Source organism: Ambystoma mexicanum, chromosome 4q (genome assembly GCF_040938575.1).
Source record: "Ambystoma mexicanum isolate Mex_15411 chromosome 4q, UKY_AmexF1_1, whole genome shotgun sequence".
Taxonomy (NCBI): Eukaryota; Metazoa; Chordata; class Amphibia; order Caudata; family Ambystomatidae; genus Ambystoma; species Ambystoma mexicanum.
Genome location: NC_090928.1, coordinates 365,289,091 through 365,310,982, shown reverse-complemented (window position 1 = coordinate 365,310,982; position 21,892 = coordinate 365,289,091). Strand labels below are relative to the sequence as shown.

The 21,892-nt window shown below is 46.3% G+C and overlaps 1 protein-coding gene across 2 annotated transcripts in view; it reads left to right on the top strand.

Moving 5' to 3' along the window:
- Positions 1 to 21,892, top strand: part of HEATR1 (HEAT repeat containing 1) — a 1,158,897-nt gene that overhangs the window by 319,387 nt on the left and 817,618 nt on the right. For both annotated transcript variants that reach the window (XM_069607931.1, XM_069607932.1), the window contains exon 15: positions 4,420 to 4,631. In XM_069607931.1, coding sequence (XP_069464032.1) covers positions 4,420 to 4,631 — 212 coding nt within the window. The remainder of the gene's footprint in view (positions 1 to 4,419; positions 4,632 to 21,892) is intronic.

Below are 21,892 nucleotides of genomic sequence, written 5' to 3'. Positions count from 1 at the left end.
AGAAGAAGAGTTTCAGCAAGAATACGTCAGGCTTTGCAGCCGAAAAACCAGGTTGTTGAATTTCTTGTCATGAAGACAGGGCACTGAAAGGGCTTCTGCAGCAGGGATCAATGGGGAAGGCACCAGGCAAGAGTTTCTTTGCGGCTGGATGTGGCTCTGTGGTTTTGGTACCCTTTTCAGGAGCCAGAAGAAGACTGAATATTGCTGATTGGATTTGGGTCGCTAATCTGGTCCAGCACTCTGGTGAGGGGACTTCCAGGACTGGAATCGCGTCTCTGGAGGTTCAGCAGCATGCCAACAAAGTTTCAGCTCGATTCGGAAGACCAAGCACCGCACAATGGCATGAGGTCCCAGGCTATTGCAGCCTTGCAAGGTCGCAGCACAACACAGTGATGGCTCACAATGCAGATCTTCTTGAGTCTAGTGGATCTCACCATGCTCTGGGTCAGGGTTGTTTTCAGAGTCCCCAGGTCGCTTGGAAAGAAGGGTAACAGCAGGCTCTCTGGTCGCTGGAAATCATCTCAGCTGTGTTTTCTTCATCTTCCTCTTCGGATTCAGATCCAGATACCTCTTCAGCTTCCAGGATCGGACATTTATGCAGGAACCCAGCCAATCAAACAGACTTGCAACATTCAAACTTGGGGGTGTTGGCAGTTACTTTCAGGACAGCCACCCTCCCAGTTTGAACTAGATTCTTGCAATCAGCTGGAAGACAAAGGGCTGCAGAGTGTTGGACTCCTCCCTCTTTTTCTGCCTTCACAGACACTCTGGAGCCTGGGTGGGCTTGACCGATGTTTCCCGCCAGAAATAAAATCGACACAAAGGATTTTCCCACCCTGGAGGTCAGGGAAAGGATCAAGAAAGGGCAAGGAACACTAAAATGGTCAAAAAGGAAGACGGGTCCATTTCGGTAAAATGTGCACCCATGGAGGCATTTACCGGGGCTGTGGAAACAGCCTGTTGTAAAGGTACACCGAATTAGTAAAAAGGTTCACTGCCACCAGCCATTAAAGGTAAGCTTGTCCCTGTAACATAAATGTTTCAGTTTAAAATGAGAAAGGGGATGCATTGCATCTCCCCAGCACTCCACATAAGGTGGGGTGTGCTGGTCTCACCTAAATAGAGTTTAGAGAGGATCAAATATCCTTTTCATTGTTGAACTGTAGTTCTCACAAGGTTAGTCAGAGAAAGTAAAAAGGGAAGCCCAAAGGGCAACCCAACAACAATAGGCAGTTTATGCCAAAAGTTGTCAGAGGATACAATTAAAAGGAAAATATGGAGAGTCTTAAAAATGACACCCATAAAAAGAGTAAAAGATTCTGTGAGTGTGGAAAAAGGTTCCCACTCACTGAGGTATTGGGAAAAAGATTCACCAGAAAAGCAAAATGTGCTGGGGTTCTCACAAGTGAGTTAAGTATTAGCACTAAGGTTAAAATCTTAACTGAAGTCCTTTCTTACCTAACCAACCAAAGCGCTCTGTCCCCTTCACCATAGTCAACTTCTTCCTTCTCTTCTAACATAATACATTTCATTGCATGTCTCTGTTGTTTCCATCACTCGTCTTTCAGTCATACTGTGTTTGCTTAATTCAGACTCTTAACCTTTTTTCCTCTATTAGACGTTTGCCTGTTCTCTGCTTGCCTAATTTCCTTCCCATCTGTTTGGTAGATTTTTTCATTTTTATGCCAAATCCCCTCTTCCTGTGAGACCTGCAGCACTTTTACTGAACCTCTGGACCTTTTTCTTTATTCTCCTGAATGAGTGGAACCTTTTTCACATGATCCGTTCTTTTTCCACTGACCATGGAACCCTTGTTCATTTTGTTTTTACTTTATTTTATGAAGTCTTGCTTTCCTCCATACTAAGGCATCTGTGTGTCACACAGCACCTTTTGTGCAGGTTGCTGGGAGCCCTTTGCGCTCTCCTTTTTATATTCTTTTTTTTTTCCTTAAGAACTACTGTTCTCAATGTTAGAGGGATACTTTTTATCCTTCTTAGCTTTTCCATTGTGAGATCAGCACACACAACAGCCTTTCTCAAAGCTCCAGTAACATTTCTGTTACAGTGATAGGCCTACCTCAATGGCTGGTGATGGTGGACATGTTCTACCGACTTTTGTGAAATGTTCCTACCCTGGCTGTGTTCACAGCAACAGTAATGCACAGAAGGGTCATCATTGACCAAAAATGGTGGTCCCTTTCTTTTTTTGCCATTTCTTGTGGGCTTGTCCTTTCTTGGTCCTTCTGCCATCCTGGGTGGGGGAATCCTTTGTGAAGCCTGCTGAGTGTCCAGTGTGTCTGTGAGGACAGTAAGCCTGGGAGGAGTTTGAAACTCTGCTGTTCTTTGTCTGTTGGGGTGCCTGCCTGGAACCAGTTCCAACTGGTGACTGCTACCCCCAAAGTCTGCATGTTTCATGACTTGATTGGCTGAGTTACTGGTTAAAAGGCGAGGATCCTGAGACAAAAGGCAAGTTGACCACTTGAACAGAAGAACCGAAGAATACTACCAAAGATGCCTGCACCCCCTTTCATCAACCGGAGAATGCTGCTGAAGTACTGCTGCTGTCCTGACCCATTTTCAAATCGACAGTGGCGCTCCGAAGTGGATGACTTCCTCCCTTGGACTGGTGGGAATGATCAGTCCTAAGACGACCTTCAATTCAAGCCATCCGACGATGTGCTGCGACATTTCTGGGCTGCAAACCCCCAGGGACCTCGACCCTGATTGCATTACATCGTATTTCCGTGAACTAACTCTCGTGAAACTTTGGTGGACTCCTTCTGGACCTCCCAAAGGCAGTATCCTCCTCCTCAAAGTCCCCTCATCACAGTGCAAGCGAGATAAATTGTTCATACAAGAACTGTTCCCCATTGGAGTCTGTGAAAAGGCACCAAAACTACAGGCAACATCCCTTCCAGAGTCCCTCCTTTCGTCATCACGACCAAGGAACAGGAGACAGAGTCCACCACTGCTGCACCGTGAAAGAATCTGCTACATCATCACTCCTCAGTTACTGTGGTAATACATACCTTGGGCCGTTCTGTCGCTCCTTTGTTGCTGGAGTGCTGATTCCGGTGTTTGGGTGTTCACCCATACCATTCACCCAGGCCTAACGCTTGTGCGCCCATAGAGAGCCCTTCCCATGGTCACTGAAACCTTTTTGACCAACAAAAGCCCTTTACTTACTTGGAATTGAAGAATCCACTGGAACTTTATTTACTTTATTTAATAGTTTTTTTTATAACACACTTAATACCAGAGCTAGGTTTCTAAGCGCGGATCTGGGATTCGAACCTCTGTTGCTCTGCGTGGTCTTGCTTCCAAGACCAGTACGTTGCTGCCTTTTCTGCATCTCTGCCCTGTCTTCTTTACCTCCAATCAGACTTTAAAGAACTCGTACCTAGGTAGGGATAGACTGCTAAAGGTTTAAGCCCTCTGAAAAGTAATACAAGTGTTTTAAAGTACTGACCTACTATGCTTTTTATTTCTACAACAGAGCATTGTCTGAGTTGCTATAACAAGTGATTTTGCTTACCTTTTGAACTGTGTTCAATTAACTGTTTAATTCTTCACTTATGGTTTACTCACCTGAAGTATTGCATTGGGTTTCCATTGTATTTATTAGTTTGAAATAGTACTTTTTTACCTGAATAACGTTGCGTTGTGTATATAAAATAACTATTTTTCTAGAACTACAAGTGTGTAAGTGTTCATTTGGGCTTATGTATTTACTCAGTTCAATGCACTTACCTACGGCTCACATCTCCCTCCTAAGATTAGCCTGGCCGCTCCCCCATACTACCAAAACCTTGACTTATACTAGAAGTTGGGGCTCTGTGTACCAAGAGGATAGTTTTCTAAAGTCCTACCATAAGTGGACTTTAGAAAAACTGCCCTAACACAGTCTACGTGACCTTCATAGCTAGGCACTCTAACTCTTGCCATCTTATCTTCAGTGTCTCCATCATTCTCCTATTATAGTTCTTTTTCTGTTAATTGTTAAGTTTATTTTCTATGTTGTCTAAATAGTATTCAGAGACTACTCCAAAGTATATTTATTGAATCCTTCTCTATACTCCCTCTCACGCTGTCTGTTCTGCTTTGTCTTCCTTGGTTCTGTCGCTTGTGCTTAATTCTGCTTCGGATAGCCTCTCTATCCTAATTCTTTTTATCAGGACAAACATCGTCCTGCTATTCAGCTTGCTCTGTCTTTGTCACTCCTGTTTGAAAATGAAGCTCTTGTATATTGTTCTTAGCCATATATCCATTCTATAAAACCTTTATTTTTCAGATTTGTTGCAATTATTTCATTGAACTGTTTCTTTTTCAAAAGCGTTCATAGACAAAGTGTATAAATTGCTATATCTGCAAGCTGCCATGTTTTGGATGAACCTGGTTTTGCTTTTTCTATCTGCTTAGGTACCAAGCTCTTGAAAAGGCAACAGATTTACTAATGGAAGGAGATATGCTACGTCAGAATGACAAGCTCATGAATCAAGTAGTTATGACAGTTTTGCCTTACATGGTCATAACTACCAGAGATGCAACATCCTCTGAACAGAAAATGGCAGTTCACCTGGCACAATCTGACCTTTGCGCCCTCCATTCATTGCTGAAAGGCTGGCCTGAAGGTAAGATTTTCTATCCCAGTTCATGTGGCAACCTCATAATCGGTTTAGTGTTAGTAGAAAAAAAGTTCTGTTCACTGGGTTGTACGCTTATGGAACAGAATAAATTGGTAGTCTAAACATATGTTGCTTAATCTTTAGAAAAGAATGATGTAGTCTTTGAAGTATTACTAACCTACGGTGTTAGGACAGAATTGCATATTTGGGGTTCTAGTGTAAAATTGTATGGGGCCTCTAAACCTTCTTGCTTTTTTGTTGGTTTGTTGGTATATCTGAATCTTTATTTTTGTGGCTAGCGGGACTTTGACTTTAGTAGATGTCCCCTTGCCACGCCAATCCCCTGTCTTTATGAGCGGTCATATGGTAGCTCATATGGCTCCTAGGACAGGGATGCTTCAAGCACCCTGTTTTGGATCCAGGGTGATTTTTCTACCCTACAAGCGTGTTGTGGAGTAGACTGGTGGCAGCTGTAATTTAGTCTGGCTTTGCCTGGGGTTCAGAAAGTCCTATTCCTGGGCTATTTTTGGACCCTGGCTAGGCGTGTGGGGACCTTTGAGGTAGTTCTGAAGTGGCTGTTTTGCTTACCCTGAGCCCAGCTGTGGTTTAAACTGCCTTTGCTGGTTTTCTGCCCCCAAAATGTCACTTTCCTTTTAGACTGTTAAGGGTTTCATTTTAGTGCTTGATTCCTCCCACCGTAGAGACCCCCAGCTCTTTTACTGGACTTAAGAACTTTTTAATTGTAACCCTGGAGTGAGTGAGCTCTTTTTCTCACTTTCTCGTGTGTTTTTGACCTGATTTGGATTGTTTTCCTTTGTTTTTGGAGTATGGCAAACTCCATAGGCATCTACTTTTTGTATGGTGACACACAGCACCTTCAGTGTCACAGAGAAATCCTTTGTTCGTTTTGCATTTGGCGGGCTTCAGTCCTGAAACCCGCCTTTGGCTCCAGTGTGCCTGAAAGGGCAGGAAGTGAGGAAGGTTCCCTTTTGTCTCTAGGAGTATATGAATGCAACCAGTCCTGATTGGCCACCCTGCTGTTTGTGTGACAGCCTCGGCTGTGCATGAATGGTAGAAACCTGCTTAAAAGGAGGGTTTTGGGACTAGAGGCAGAGCTGATGCAAAAACTGAGTGCCAGGTGTCGAGAAATCTGTAGTCGAGTGCAACGTCTGCAATCCGGCCAGAAGCTCCAGGAGTCTCCTAAGGACTGTCCAGAAGCAGGACGACAAGAGCTGGTGTCCCCTCACCAGAGTGCAGGATCCAAGGAGTGAAGGAAGCCCAACCGGTATCCAAGATCTGCGGTGGTGCAGTTCACCGCTCGCTGAAAACCGTAAAGTGCCGCTGATCCGAAAAAGAGCCCGTAGCTGCCAACGACCTCCAAATTGCTGCCGCAGGAGTCCTCCAGACGTCCTCCCTCTTGTCCCCACTACTGAAGCTCAGGAACCAGGATCTGCATCGCTGCAAAAGGACAGAGTCCAGCTGGACCACTCCTCTTCAAACCAGAGGTACTCTTTAGACTTGGGGTACTTACCTTAGTGTCTGTAGCTTTGCTCTTCTCAGTTGAGACTTGCAGTGGCTACTTTTTTAATGTTGATTCTAACTCTGCTTTTCACAGGCTTAAACTGCGTGTGTCCCTACTGTGATTTTTCTGCAAAACTCTCTAACTTTGTGCAATAATTTTATTCACTACGAAGTGCCTCAGCTACATAGACTGTGCTCCAATTGACTTTAGCTGTCCTGGCTACCTGCAGACTCTTCTAGTCCATTGACTTTGATATTTTCCGTCCCTCAGAAGTGGTAACTTGTTTTTAGACTGTTATTGCTGGGAAACGTTTTGTCTAGACTTCATTGGAAGATTTAAGTATATTCACATGCCCTGAGAACCTGTTTAACCTTTTTTCCTTCTTTTAACCTTTCCTTTCTGCAACCTCAGAATCTACAAAGTATTCCAGTGATATTTAATTGCCATTGCTGTCCTTGTAAATGAAGTCACCTCCGGGTATAGGAAGTGTGTAAAAAGCATCTTTAAAGAGTATCTACTGAATTTGTGCTGATTCTGTAAAAGTATTTTAAAGTATATTTTGATTGTTCCATATCTTGCCCTTTTTTAACGAACGCTTATACTCAAGGTTTCAGTTATAAATAGTTATTTAACATCCATTTTTAAATAAGTGTTGCTTGGCTACTTGTATTTGCAAATGTCATTGCTACAGCTCTACATTTACCCCTCTTGAGATAGGCCTGGCTGCTCATTCACACTACCAACTTGTGTAGTACAGCCCTATACCAAAAGGTGGGTTACCTAATACCAAGCATACAAGTGTTGTGTAGTCTCACAATGTTACTACATCCATTTCTTGCCTAACATAGACGAGCTTGATTAACTTGCTGCCAAAACTTTAGTGCATCTATACCTGGTGTGTCATTGGAGGGATGGTTGAGGCAAGCTCATGAGTGAATATGTATTTCTAGGGCAGATGCTGCATGTTAGGAAAGACGTTCTTTTTGCGGCTTTCCGCCCATAGTCTTCCATGGGACACCCTTTCTTTTTGCTTTTTCAGTCCTGACCTGACTTTTTGGGTGGTAGGTAATCCTTCTGCTTTACTTCCCTTGCTTTGTGGTCATTTTCTACGGGAAAACTGACCAGTCCATAAGACTATCAGTGCTGAAACTGTCTCTACGAATTACTTGTATTTTTTAACGTCACTTATCACCCTAAAGCGAAGTGCAGTTAGAACACTTCGTATCCTTCTATGTTTTTTACTTTTTTGGCATGTGGTTTCAAATACAATGTGTCTGGGATGGGCTTGTGGCAGTGAATGTTTTCCGACCGTGTCTTTATTGCTCATGCGCTTTTGCATTTAGCGCAAATGGCCACTAAGCGTGGCTAGCACTCTAAAATGGCCGTACCACAAGATTTCTGCCTGCCCTTTGGCCATTTGTTCTTTGGCCTTATTCCTATGACCTGATGGCCTGAATTGCCTTAAAAGGAATTCTCTTTTCTGGGGAAAATGCTACTTTTGTAGGCTAAGGGGGAGTCTGTGTGTGGCCAGAGGTGGGGGCTAGGACGTCTGGTCCCAGTCCACATCCTTGTGCCTTACTGTCTGTTGCTGGGCAGAATGTGTGGCCAGTGGCTATCAATGATTGGACAGCCCCTACCAGTTTGAATGATGCAGATCCTTACCTTTGGTGGACTTGGGCGAGCTTCCAGTCCAAAGCGTGGATAAAAGGAGGACGAAATTCTTCACATCGTTTGAGCCAAGACATCTATGAAGAAGAGCAGCCCGTTGACGACCCAAGGACAACTCCTGCAGCTGAACAGCACTAACTCCAATGAAGTCATGTTCCTATGCCTGATCTCAAGAACACCCTCGTCAGTGCTTCGACCACTGGACAGGTAGGAACAACCATGCTTACCTTGCCCCCTAGGGGGTGTTAAGCATAACAGGCTCACCTCCCCAGTGTCAAAGGGGGTGGTTCCCCCTTGGGGAGAGGCAATAAACACCTCAGCTTCGTCACAATTCTCGCAAGGAAGGTCGAGTACCATGCAAATTGTACCTGCCCTTCAAAACATCTCTTCGCCTATGTGAGTGGACTAGTAGATTTTGCGAGTTCTATCCTAATACTTTTTAAAAACATGTTTTATTTGTGCAATTAGTTTGTTTACAAAAAACTTTAAGCACATTTATACCTAAACACTATTTAAGAACAGTAAAATAAAGAAAAAATTCACAATTGATCTGTTTGCATGATATAGTCTAATATTGAAATAAAAATACTCTTCAATTCCGCTGTCTTCTCCTTCTGGTGCGATAGGATGTATGAATGCTTCAAATGTTCATTAGTAGGTAACAATTTAAAATCCAGTGTGTGTATTCTGTACATTTAAAATGTCTTGAGTGCTTCCTTCATTATGTTAAAAGCTGCTGCTGCTATCACTATTGAAGTGGCCCCAAATAGAGTGGACCAAAATTGGTCCTTAGCGATATCCTCAATATTTGTCACAAATTTGACATAAGCCGTTTTATAGCATTCTTTCATTGTCACACACTTGGTCAAAATGTGACGATTAGTCTCAGTCTCCTTTGGCACAATCTACATAAACATGCTTTGAAAGGAGTATTTTGCCAAGAGCCAATGTAGTCCATAGTTGGTAATAGATTTAGGCGCAGATATAATATGAAACGTTTTAGTTCCATCGGGCATAACTTAGTCAAATAACCATATATCCTATACCATGTAAAGCTTTGTTGTTGATATTCTTTGTACATCTCTTTCCCAAAAAGCTTATCCACATTTATCGACCTATCCCAGCACCTGGATTTATTTTTAATCTTGATTTCAAAATTAGAATCAGTGCTTAAAATACCTGTCTCCAGATCTGGTTCTTCTATAAAACTGTCTGCTGTCTTTTTTAGTTCAGTTGTCTGGGGTGTATACACTTCCACTTCTTCGCATTAACAAAAATAACTCATTGGTGTTTTGACTGACTGTCCTTCAAAAACTTTGTATATGTTAATTTTAAAGGATATTTGTACCGCACACTATCACCACCGAAATGGTTCTCTGGCGCTCTGGCAGATCTCAAAACAAAGGGGAGGTAGGTTAGGCCTGTTAGTAGGATAAGGTTTGGAGAAGAGCAAGGGAGCTGTGAAGTACTGTTGGCAGCTTCGGTACGGTTAACACTGTTCGCCAAGCATATTGGTGTGTTATTGGGTTTCAAGTCTGTTGTGTGCTGTTGCTTGTGGGTCTGTGTGGTGTGGTTGTAGAGATGTGGTGAAGTGCGTGCGGGTTGCTGCACTTTAAGAGGTGTGGTTGTATTTGATAGAGTGTGAGAGGTGTGTGACAAGTGGTGGTCGTTTTTGGCTTGGTTAGTATCCTTGTTAGAAGAGATGCATATTCCTATTGCGTCTCCTTCATGGTTTAGAGAAGGTAGTTTCCTTTCAGTCGTTAAGTTTCAGCGTCAACAGACTATCTCATCTCTGTCATTATGCTAAGTTAGCTGCTTTCGTGTTTCCATCTTTGTATTCAGCCAGCTCTTTTATCCCAATCTGTCTTTGCTGTTACCTAGTTTTGGGTTGATTTACTTTTGAGCTACGCCTGTACCTTACATTCTTTCTGAGTGGGTAGGGTTGTTGGTAGTGTTGGGCATGCATGCTAATTCCTGTTCTCATGAGGCTGTCGCTTGTGTTCTATTTCACCTAGCATAGTCTCTTGTTCTTGTGGGGGTTACCCTTAGTCGGCCTTGGGTGTTGTCTGTGCCATCATATGGTAAGTCGGTCTGTTCTTTGTGTTTCCTGTTTGATTGTTTGTTTTGATTTGGTTCTGGGGTGTTGAAGAGCCAGATTTTTAGAAGTTTTCTGAATTTTAGGTGGTCTTTGGTGTTTCTTAGCTCTTTCGAGAGGTTGTTCCAGGTTTTTGCGGCTAGGTGGGAGAAGGAGGAACCCCCTTCTTGACGTATGGTTTTGGTTCCAGGCGGATTTCATTGTTTGATCTGAGGAGTTCGTTGGCTTGTAGATTTTCTTTTGTAGGAATTCTGCTCCCTGTCCGCTGATTGCCCTGTGTTGCGCACATTTTTTTGAACATGATGCAATGTTTGATTATATAACAAACCTGCCAGGTTGTCATTAGTGAGGTTACACCAAATTCCAATCTGAGAGCCTCAACCGGCACATACTTTGGGACATTAATCGAAATTTTTCCAACCAGCATACTTGCTTGTATTTTAAAGCCGCCAATCCATATAGGATGCTTGGCACCATACTTGAGCGGTAAATCTCAAGAAGGCCCTCGATGTTATATCCACCACAATGCGATATGTAGTGCTCAATTGCCAGCCATTTTTTTCAAGTTTTAGCAAAAGCCTTCTCTCCGTAATGTCAGCCTAGGGTTGATTTTTATGGGAAATCCCAGATAGGTGTATTCCGTTACTCTTTCGAAGGGTAGCGTTTTTTATTTCCCACAAATGTTTGCTCTTTGTCATTCTCTGTTTGCCCAGGGGCATGATTTGTAATAATACAAGTCCAGAGGCAGAGAGAACGCACCTCAAAACTCACTCTAGTATTGGTGGGTTGTAAGAAGTATCTAGCCAGATCGTTCTCTTTTTTCAGAGCTTCACTTGAAAAGGAATGCTGCAGCTTGGACTGGTTAAGCTAAAAGTACCCTCTAGTTAAGAGCAGTAGGTGGTTTTAAGTTGAACAATTCACCACCAGAAGTGTATAATCCTCATCTAGCTTGGCATTACATGGGAGCTGAACATCACTTGCAAAGAATTTGATAGAACGACTGCTTCTATTGCAACAGGTAAAAGGGATCTATTCCAGTTACTTTCTAGTTCAAAAGCAAGGCGATATAATTTCAGGTCGTGTTAGGTACAATCTTTACAGAACTGGTAAGTCTTCCTGACCTGGGTCAACCCCAGAACATTTTGCTTTACTAGTGGGATATTTTTCCTTAATACCTCCTGTGAGTGGGAACCTTTTTCCACACTCAGAATCATTTACTATTTTTATGGCTGTCATTTCTTTGACTCTCCATAGTGTCTTTTTAAAGTTATCCTCTTTAAGAATTTATTGGCAATAAGTGCCTGTTGTTGCTGGGTTGCCCTGGGGGCTCCCCTTTTAACTTTCTTTTGCTAACCTTGAGTGAACTACAGTTCCCATTGGTAGAAAGGATCTTTTGATCCCTTTTACATTTTATTCTGTGAAGCCAGCACACCCCACCTTATTTGGAATGCTGGGGAGATGCAATGTATCCCCTTTAACACTAAGATTGTAACAATTATGTTAAAGGGACAAGCATACCTTCAATGGCTGGTGGCAGTGATACCTCGTATTACTTTGGTGCACTTTTACTGCAGGCTGTGTTCACAGCTGCAGTACAAATTAACAAGGGGGGTCCTGGGAGTCCCTCTGCCAGACATTAGTCCTGGTTATGAGAGACTTACCCAGAGTCTTTAGCTCACTATCTTTCAGAGAAGAAATATCCCAAACATATCAGTCTTTGTCCTGCCCTGGGGCAGTCCAGCACCGAAATGCTAGGCAATTCTCCCCTGAACAAGAGTACCAACAGAAACCCCAGACACGTGTTTCCGTCTGGTTGAACCTCATCAGTAGGGTAGATCTGTGCCTCTCTAAGAATAGTGAGCAAGGGGTCCACGTCTGGATTCCCCAAGTAACTTAGGGTGAGACCCAAAGTTACTTAAATATGCAAATTAACAAGGGGGGATCCTGGGAGCTGCAGTACAGGCACCCATTTTCAGCGGAACCCTGCGAAGGTAGCAAGAGAGGAGGTCCAGGAAAGGAACTGGGCGCGGGGCATACATCGTCAGCGACTGAGAGGACGAGAAGACCAGGACGTGCCTTCCAGCCAGCGAGGGGCTAGCCCAATAACACCCAGAGGCTACCTGGGTGGACCCAGTCACCACGTGGGGCGAAGAGAAAAGAAGTGGCACACCGAGCCAAGTGGAAGACACAAAGCGCCTCTGCGGTGGAAGCAGGCAGATGAAAAGCGGAGAGAGCAACGGGAGACTCCTGCAGTCCCAGTCGGGGGACCTGCAGTAACCCAGGACAAGAGCGCAGCCCGAGTGAGGAAGGGTCCGCTGCTCTGGGTAACTGGTCCGCTGAAACGCCCAGGGACGGTGTGCTCCACCCCCAGTCCAACAGGCGTGGATCCAGGGAAGAACTGCCCCGGGGCCCAAGCAACAAAGAAGAGTGACGGAAGGCACGTCGAAGTGCCGAAGGGACAGAGGGAAGCAGCCCGGAGTGCGCAGCCGGAGCAACCGTAGGCCATTAAGACACCGGCCTGTGTATGGGAAGGTGAATGTAAGCCGAATTATACTGAATACGGGGGAGGACACAGTCCATTGCCTCAGGCAATCAGAACGGACAATCAAACCCCTGATATGAGCAAACCCCACACAACCCGGCAGCGGACCCCCATGGGTAAGGACAGTAAAGCGGCATGAGACCACAGCAGCACTGGCATAACACGGCGAGACTTGTCACTAGCCGTTGCTGGTACACAGCAAAGCCGCAGGAGGACCTTTGGACGCCTACATACATCAACATCCGTGGGACCTATAGGTCCACCAAGACACACTGACTGTTATCAGCTAGCAGGACTGGGGCAGACAAAGCACAAGGAAGGAGCAGCAGGAACTCTACGGGAGAGGCCCAACTCGACACAGGGGTATCCTGGTGTGACAGACCTTCCTGGATGGTGGCACACTACTGTTTCGCAACGGGCATGAATACACCACCAAGGGCTATCACGAGGCCGATGGCCACTCTAGAAGGGGCCGATACTCACGACTGGCATATATGGGGGAGAGCACAGCCCAGGGCCTGCAACACCATGATCCTAGCCGGGAGAAGAGTCCAGCGCAGACCTGACGCAGAAGCCAACGGAGCATGGGAGGAGGTTCATGGTGAGTGTGCACCGTGGCGCTGCCCCGACACGGGAGGCCGCATCATTACTAGCTACTGCTGCCACATAGCAGGAGGCCCCACTGGAGAGCGAGGAAGGCCAAGACCACCAGAAAACAAAGACCAGAAGAGAAGGGGCGCGGACCACGGGCCCACTGCGCCACAGCCAAGCCCATCTGCAAGGCCCTGCGCTTAGCTAACACCACAGAGCTGAGTAGAAGGAGATGGGACGAGACGCAGCTGGAGCAAGGTGAGAGGGGACCCGCTCCCTGCCAGAGCCCATCAGGTGGAAGGTGGCCACGCAAGCGGGCCTCGGAGTTGCACACAAACAATACCTAGAACGTGGGAGGGCACGCCCCATTCAACCATAACAAGCGGGCCACCACCTCACAGGGGGGGGACCTTAACACACGCAAACAAGGACACCAGGGAACAGTAAAGAACTGAGCGGAGCAAGCGCAACACTGGTGAACTTAAGACTGGATAAGGAACAACACACTGCTGCACCATTACTACCCCGATCGAGGAAAAGGCGGTGAAGGGGGCTGAATTGAACCAATAACAAACCTTCAAGTGGGTGGCCACAACCCATTAACCTGTCACAAAGCATGCACACGCCACTAAGGGGGACCAGAACTCACAAGCACAGGGACATAAATGGAGAACTATAAGCAACAGAAAGGTGCGTTGCCTCATAGAAGACAGAGCTGATCCAGGAAAAGTCCCAACTGGGGAGGGGGGACTGCCACATGAGGGAAGCAGCAACGGGGCAAGTCATGTGCGGCAAACGTCGACGCAAACTGCGACTCCGCAGCCTCCTGTAAGGATAACAGAGATGGGAGAGAACCCTGCAACCCATCAGGGGGAGAGAGAGCACACCCGCAGTGAATACCAAAGCGAAGGAGGAGGCCCCTGGGAGAAGATAACACAAATTCCCTGCTACTGCCAGGGAGCAGGAGGTATAAACAGAGCTGAGCAACAGGTCACCCACTGACAACAGTGCCAGGCGCACTGAGAAGAAGCAGGGGCCCCGACATAGACGCACAAGGGCCACTGGTGCTGGCATGCCAGACAGAGAGGCGGCAAAGGGAGACAAACCAGCATGGAGCCGTTTTGCCCGGAAGAACAGAGACTCAGCCTGAGACACCAGAGGCTGGTGCGAGCACATCCACCCCAAGGCAGTCGGGGGAACAGCCAGGAGGAGGGGCCCCATACTGGAAGCCATTGTAGACCTCCAAGCATCGATTGAGTGCAAGCTGGATGCAGTGATTGTAGACGTGGGGCTCCTCGGGCAAGACACAAGGAACCTGGCAGAGAGGGCGACAGCGGCGGAACAGGTGCAAAGCAATACAGCGAATATCACGACCCCTCAGTCCCAAATGACGAGGTACTGGACCGCATTCGCACACTGGAACGTAGAGCAGAAGACGCAGAAGGGAGAGCCTGATGCAACAATGTGCGCATATTGGGGCTGCCGGAGGGGGAGGAAGGCAGATACCCCACAAATTACATAGAAAATGTACTGCTCCAAGAAATGGGGGCAGGGAACTTATCTAGGGGCGTTGGAGTAGAGAGAGCACATAGGGTTCTGATCAGGAGACCCGGTTCAGGAGACCCGGTCCAGGAGCACCCCAAGACCCATGATTGCGAAGATCATGAACTTCAAGGATTGGGAGAAGATCTTGACATTTCATTTTCAAGGGAAGGAGGGGTGATAATGAGGAACACGGCCAAAATAGCCATCTACCCGGAGTACACGGCACTAGTGCAAATGCAACGGGCGCAGTTTTGGCCGACCAAAGAGCATCTTCGGGCCGCTGGTGTGCGATTCATGCTCCTATACCCTGCCAAAATAAAGGTGCTGCACAACGACAGGTCACATCTTCGAGACCACAGCCGATGCCCAAGAGTGGATGGATCAACAAGGAATGCCACAACCAAGAGGGGAAATGAGCGGAACAGGAATGCACCCTGACGAAGCACGGAGTGAGGAGAAGATGATTGAGCCACTTTGAAGAGACAGACCAGCAGTTAGATGGGCGGGAGCCAGCGCAACTTTTGGGGCAGACCGCAAATTGCCACGAGGAACCCCACAGAAAAACAGAACTTGTGATGCCAGTTTTGAGGTATCCCGCTGCAGCAAGTGCGTCCACGGAAAGGAGGGTTACGCGAGGAAAGCGACAAAGCCAGAGCAAGGGGAGGGAGACTGGGTGTTTGTTAAAAGTTATAGTTAGTTAGTTAGTGAGTGGTTAGGTAGGACGAGAGAAGGCATGAATGGAGGAGGAAGCACCAAGCACCAGGGACGATGCGCAAATGGCAGGCTAACAGAAACATACCCCAAAGAAGGCGACCAAGGAAGCACAGCAAGGCGGGGAACCCGCAAGAAATCTGCACAGGCAAGATCCAGCATGGAATTGAAGGGTCAAACCCACCCCATACAGGAGAAACCAGCTATAGACAGAATGAGAATGCCCGTTGGCAGACATGAGAACACGCAGGCCTTTGGGAACAGACAGGCCGCAGGACACTGCAACTAAATGGGCCAAGGGAAAGCAAACATAACCACCTGGAACGTCAGGGGACTAAATGCCTATGTCAAGAGATTAAGGGTTTATACTTGGCTGAATAGAGCAAAAGTACATATCGCTATGCTACAAGAAACGCATCTGACTGCCGAAAAGCAAACCAAGATGGCTAAGAAATGGGGCGGACAAATGTACAGCGCAACCCATTTGAATTACGCCAGGGGAGTTCTGACGTGGATAGCCCCGGGAGTGCCCTTTAAACTGATGAGACAAGAGAGGGACTCGGAGGGCAGAATGGTGATCGTACACGGAATGCTGGAGAACAAAGAGGTGTGCCTGATAAACACATATGCTCCTAACCACGATGTGTTAGGGAGAATTTTCAGTTTGGTGCTAAATTCCTCCCACCTTAGAGACATCCAACTCTAAACTTTAGGACTTTGAACTTTTAAATTCTATGTGTTTTCTGTGTTTGTTTCTTTTGGTTATGGAGTCTGACAAACTCCATAGGCATCATCTTTTACATTGTGTCACACAGCACCTTCAGTGCAGTGACACAGGGAAGTCTTTCAGACTTCCCAAGGTTTAAATACCTACTCTGGGATAAACTACTGATTCCCAGAGCAGTAAAGTGAAATTGACTTTACTTACCGTTGTAACTTTCTAGACCCAGCACACACTATCTTACAATATAGTGCTGGAGGGGTTACTTAGTATCCTGTGTCTAGATGCTCATGTAACATTTTTATGTTACCCTTTCCTCACTGAATGGCTGGTGGCTTTCGTCTTTGAACTACCATGGTTTTCATTTACGGCGGCTGTTCGCAGCTCCAGTAAAGCAACCGCGGGAGCCATCTTTTTCAAAATGGCGCAGATCCATCTTTGACAAAATGGTCCCTGGTCTTCTTTTTTCACCATGTCTTTGTGGAAAGGTCCTTCTAAAGATTTTTTCTGCGTGTCAAACCAGGTTTGGTCTCTTTGTTCATTTCCCCTTTGGCGGGCTTCAGGAGTGAAACACGCCTCTGGCTCCAGAGTGTCTGGGGTAGGCAGGAAGTGAGGGAGGTGCCCGAAACTCCCTGTGCTTAGTTTCTTAGGAGACCCAAATGCATTCTATGGTGATTGGCTGGCTGACTGTCCGGCAAGGACAGCCACCCTGCTGGGTGAGTGACAGCTAAGCTGGAATGAATGGGAGAGAACTGACTAAAAGGCGAGTCTTTTGGCTTGGAAGGCAGAGTCGACCACTGGACGAAGGAACCGAAGAAGAGCTTGAAGAGGACGCCTGCTGCAACTCCTGGGCCGTTGGTTAGCCCAGTGAAGCCCTGCTGCAGTGCCAAAACACCAAGTTCGCATCGACAGAGAAGCCCCTGCAAGGACGACATCTCCCTTTGGAGTTGGTGGTACCAATCAACTCCAAAGTAAGCCACCTGGACATCTATCTCAAAGCTGGTTGAATTTCCTCAGAGTTGCTGCTGGAAACCGTAGAGCCAGGGAGAGGAACACCAGATTGTGTGTGTTGCTTTTAAGCTGGCCTAAAGCTTTTGGAAGATCCTCTGGACTCCCAGGAAGCAGGACTGACCAAGCCTGAGGCCCGTCAGCAGAGTGCAGGACCCCAGAAGCAGGTACAGTCCATCTTGACAGCCAGGAATCACAATGTTCCTATTTGTGATAGTCACAAGGAGCTGAAACGCGAAACAGCCACTGCAAGTGAAGTTTGCCGGTTGTGGGTCTTGACAGTCCCAGTGCAGTGCAGGAGTCCCCCGACGTCCTCTTGTCCCAAAGACTGAGGCCCAGGAACAGTGAGCTCTGCAGTGCTGTACAGGAACAGAAGTCTTCAGCTGTATCTTTTTCTTCTTTCCTAAGGTACTGTTAAACTAACCTAAGAGAAAGTATCTCTTACTGTGGAAGTGCTTGTAACTTCTGCACCTCACAAGTCTAATCAGCTTGTGGCCCTACATTTGGTTCTTCTTGTTATTAAAGACTCCTAAGTACTTGTGCAAAGACTCGTCCATTTACTTACCTAAAGTGATGCATCCTATACAAAGACTTTGTCCTGTTGATTTTGGCTTAGACTATTGAATTGAATGACTCTTCTAAGTGCTATTTGAAAGTATTTGCCCTGCTTATGAATATTTGTAAATTCTTGTGTCCTAATAACCTTTGCCTTTTACTTACTTTTTAAAGAGTATTCTGAATGCCAACAGTAAGGTATTAATGTACCCCGCACCCTTGTTACTGAAGTCACCTGTGGGTGTAGGTTGTCTGTGGGCCATCCCAAAAGGGCCTTGTCTGATTCAGAAACTCAAAGTGTACAGTATTGAAGTATATTTGTGTTACTATTCTATTGCTCCCTTCTGAAGAAGGCTTTATAACTGACTGATAAATACATTGTTTATGCAAGAAACCTTGAGTGTAAGAGTTTATTTGAATAACTGGAACTGTACATCTTTATGTAACTCCACTACAGCTCATATTTCCCCTCTTGAGATGAGCCTGGCTGCTCAACAGTCGCCCAAAACTGTGTAGTACAAGCTTATACCAAAGGTTGGGTTGTCTATACCCGTAGTCATAGTTGTTTGTAGTGTTCCCAGAGGGTACTGCATTCAAACGTTGCCTAACAAGGACCCTCAAAAAGACTGATGGTACCTCTTGGGCTACCTGGGTGTGTGAATGTTTGAAAAACATAGATGGTTGGGTTAAGGGTTACAGAGTAACTACTTTTGAAGGAATGAGAAATAGTTTTTTGTTGGAATCTATTTTTGATGCCTGCTCTCCTGAGCTGAGACAGCACTTGGCTGACTCAAACGAGATTGATCCCAACAAGCTAGCAAAAGCTGCTGACTTGTGGGTTGCCAATAGGGCTGCTCACAAGGATTATGGGGCCACTTAAAAAAGGATGAGGGGAAGCAGCACAAGAAAGATGACCAGGAGAATTCTAAAACCTCCCATCTAAAAGAGGGCCACAAACATAAGAAGGATAAGCCATTTGGGAAACCAGGTCAGTCTAGTGAAACCTATGGTGCCAAACCAGAGGGATGTCAGCAGAAGCGCCCATTCGTCAAAACATGTGGAAAATGTTATGCTTGTGGGTCAACTGACCATGTGAAAGAGGATCGCAGATGCAAGGGTAAACCTTTAGGAGTCCACACTGCCTCCTTAGCCTTCATTCCTTAGGGAGAAGTACATATGGCAAGTGGAAACTTTCAACTATTGGCTGAAGACCCCATTGGAGTCTCTGCCAGCGTTTCTTTAGTGTCCCGGGGTCTGTGGGATCAGCCGAATGTAGATGTGTTTAACTCTATACCAGATAACACAATATAATACTACAAGGACAGTGTACTTGTTTACTTTACTTTATTTAATTTATATAGTGCGCCATGGGAACCCAAAGGCATAAGGGCGCTTACAATACAAACATCAATGCATTCAAGATCCTAAAACGAAGAATAGTACATTCAATATAAGTAATTCCGAATTAGTCTAGAAAATTTCAACAGACCAGGTAGCCGAGATTTAAAAAGTCCATATCTTTAGAAAAGATGGGTAAGGAGAACACAGAGGTGCACCCTAACATACATCACATGATCAAATTACAAATCGAGGGCCCTCTAGGGAAATATTTACAGCAATTGAGTAACGCAGGTAAGGTACTGTACCCACAACCCACTAAAACACAGTCGCTGTTAGGTTGTGAACATCAGTCACTCTGGTCCATTCTACGCAAGATTTTTAAATCAGTGCGTCTGACCACACCAGGTCCAGTTCTCTGCCGCAACCAGGCAAGGACCTTATTGCGCAGACCTTCTTTAGTCTCTTTTCCATCTATTTTCCGAATGTTTATAACAAAGTTTCTTTGGTCCATAATGAAGTCATGCATATTCGTATCCTTTATTGTTGGCATTTGTGCCTTTTTTAGGCGAGCATTCCATGCGGGTAGAATCTCACATTTAGCCTTCATCGTTGTGGGAGGTTTGACCCCTTTATGGTCAGATTTCTGGTCAGGGATCGAAGAGGGGAGCGATGTTTCCTGAGTTGGGCTATTGTAGACCACAATGGGGATTGTTATTTTCTCCCTACTATCCACTATTGACATGCTGGAATTGGGTGGCGCCTCGCTCCAGATTTTAGTTTGTAGAGCTTGATCTTTTGTCTCCTTTGGGATAAGGACTTGACAGGCGTTGTTGACCTTCAATATCTGTGGTAGGACAATAGGACTGGACAGCCCGTCTGTCTGTGAAGTAGTATCTACTTTAGGCGGTCGCAAGTACGCCACCCAATCATTTAGGGCATCAGCCAGGAGACCAAGGTCAAAAGGATCCTTACATAGGAGTAACTCTTTGGCTATACCGGCCATAAGAGCAGACCATTGCAAGGGATCGATGTGCTCAAATTGAGCTAAATTAGGCCTTGCTCCGCCTTGGGGGACATGGAATATTGGGGTAGAATGGGCTAAATTGCTCTCGGCGTGGTTGATGGATTTTTCTGCCCATTTTTCCGGGCATGGGGATTTGACTGGGATAAGTACTGGCACCATGGTCTCAACAGTGCCAGATTTAAGTAAACTGTCTGGGAATACGAGTTCTAGGGGACCAGTCTTCAAGAGAGGACTATATGGTTCCAGCCTTGATATTTTCTCTTATTTTGAGGCATTGTTGTAGTAGAAGGTTTATCACGCAATCTCAGTCTCCTAAAAGTACTGAGTGCCAAGACCCCGGAAACACGGTCTCTGTTGATCAAAGGGGAGGATGCCGCAGAGCCCTGCGAGGCCCCCACAGCCTGTTCCTGGTGCCCATTCAGCAGACCATCAATATTGTTCTTCTTGTTTATGGCCATAATGGCCCCAGTCTACGCGAGCCGAGAACTAAAACAGCAGATTGGAAGGTGCAGAGGAGTGACAATAATCAGGCACCCGCTGCTCACGTGACTGAGAACTGTCCTAACTGTCCTAAAATGATAAATGAATCAAGGGTGCTTACCGCAACGGGATAGACAAGATTCCCAGAATGGCAGCAGAGACTCCACAGGTACTCGCCACAGTGAATCAGTGTGGCCTCTTGGCACTGGTCCACCGATCCGCAGAGCAGCTGGAATCTGTTGCCGACACGCCAGAGCCGACGTACGGATTAGAGAAGAGGACCTATCAGCGTCCGCATCAAGCCGCATCGCAACCTAGAGCTGCCGCCGCTTCCGATGTGGTGCCATCTGACTCACTGACCCTTCAAAGAAAAGGATTATCCTTTTACGTATCAGTCTGGTCCCACCCACAAGCATAGTCCAGGGGTAGTTCAGGATAGTTCAGGAGAGCCTTGCCATTAGAGACATCACAGTGGTGGATGAAACCTTTTTCAAACCTGAGGATGTTGTTAAGGCACCCAAAGGTCCCACTAAGCTTGCTGGCGACCCTATCCAGATGGTTCCATTACTACCAGCTCTCATCCAGTGCAACAATATGACTCTAATCATTCCTGTCAGCGTACAAAGTAAGGTGCCTAAGAGAGTCTTGCTGGGGAATTACTTAGAAACTCTTGGAGTTGTATCAAGCACTCCCATGCCTCCCAGTAAAAGGAAGCAGGAGCAGACTAGGAAGGCCAGAGAGCTCACTTTGAATGACTCTCAGTGGGTTGTTACAGAATAACCCATAACACCCAGTCCACAGGAAGAGCAAACGTCTATTCCCAGGAAGAAAGAGCATCAAACCAGGGCAGACATCCCCGAGAGGACCGTCCAAAGTCACACCTGTGACTAGTGCACCAGCTGAGACTGAGTGTGAGGTCCAACCAGAAGAGGTTGAGTCAGCTACTGAGGATACAGAGCTGGAAGAAGATATTCCCCCTGTTGGAGATCTGGATCCTAAAGACCATCCTGAGCTGCAGTCATTACTGGCAGAAGGTGGCCCCTGTTGGACAGACTTCAGAATTCAGAGCGAGTGTCCTACTCTTGAAGGACTTCACCAACAGGCAGCTTCCCAGCTGGAAGGGCAAGAGCCTGGGAAGCACCAGCTATACTCGGAAGATGGCCTCCTCTACAGTGGACCTATTGAGTCTACCCCAGGAGACTACAGAAGACTTGTAGTGCCCCAGGAGGTGAGAACTCAGTTTCTACAGTTAGCCCATGAGATTCCTTTAGCTGGTCACTTAAGCTTTAAGACCAAGTAAAGGATTTCTTTATTTCTACTGGCCTTAGATGGGGTCTGATGTAGATGCTGTCGCACTTGTCAGACCTCTGGTAAGAGTGGAGCCAAAAACGTGGCACCCTTGGTGCCTCTCCCAGTGGTGGGAGTACCTTTTGAAGAGGGTGGGGATTGACATTGTTGGTCCCT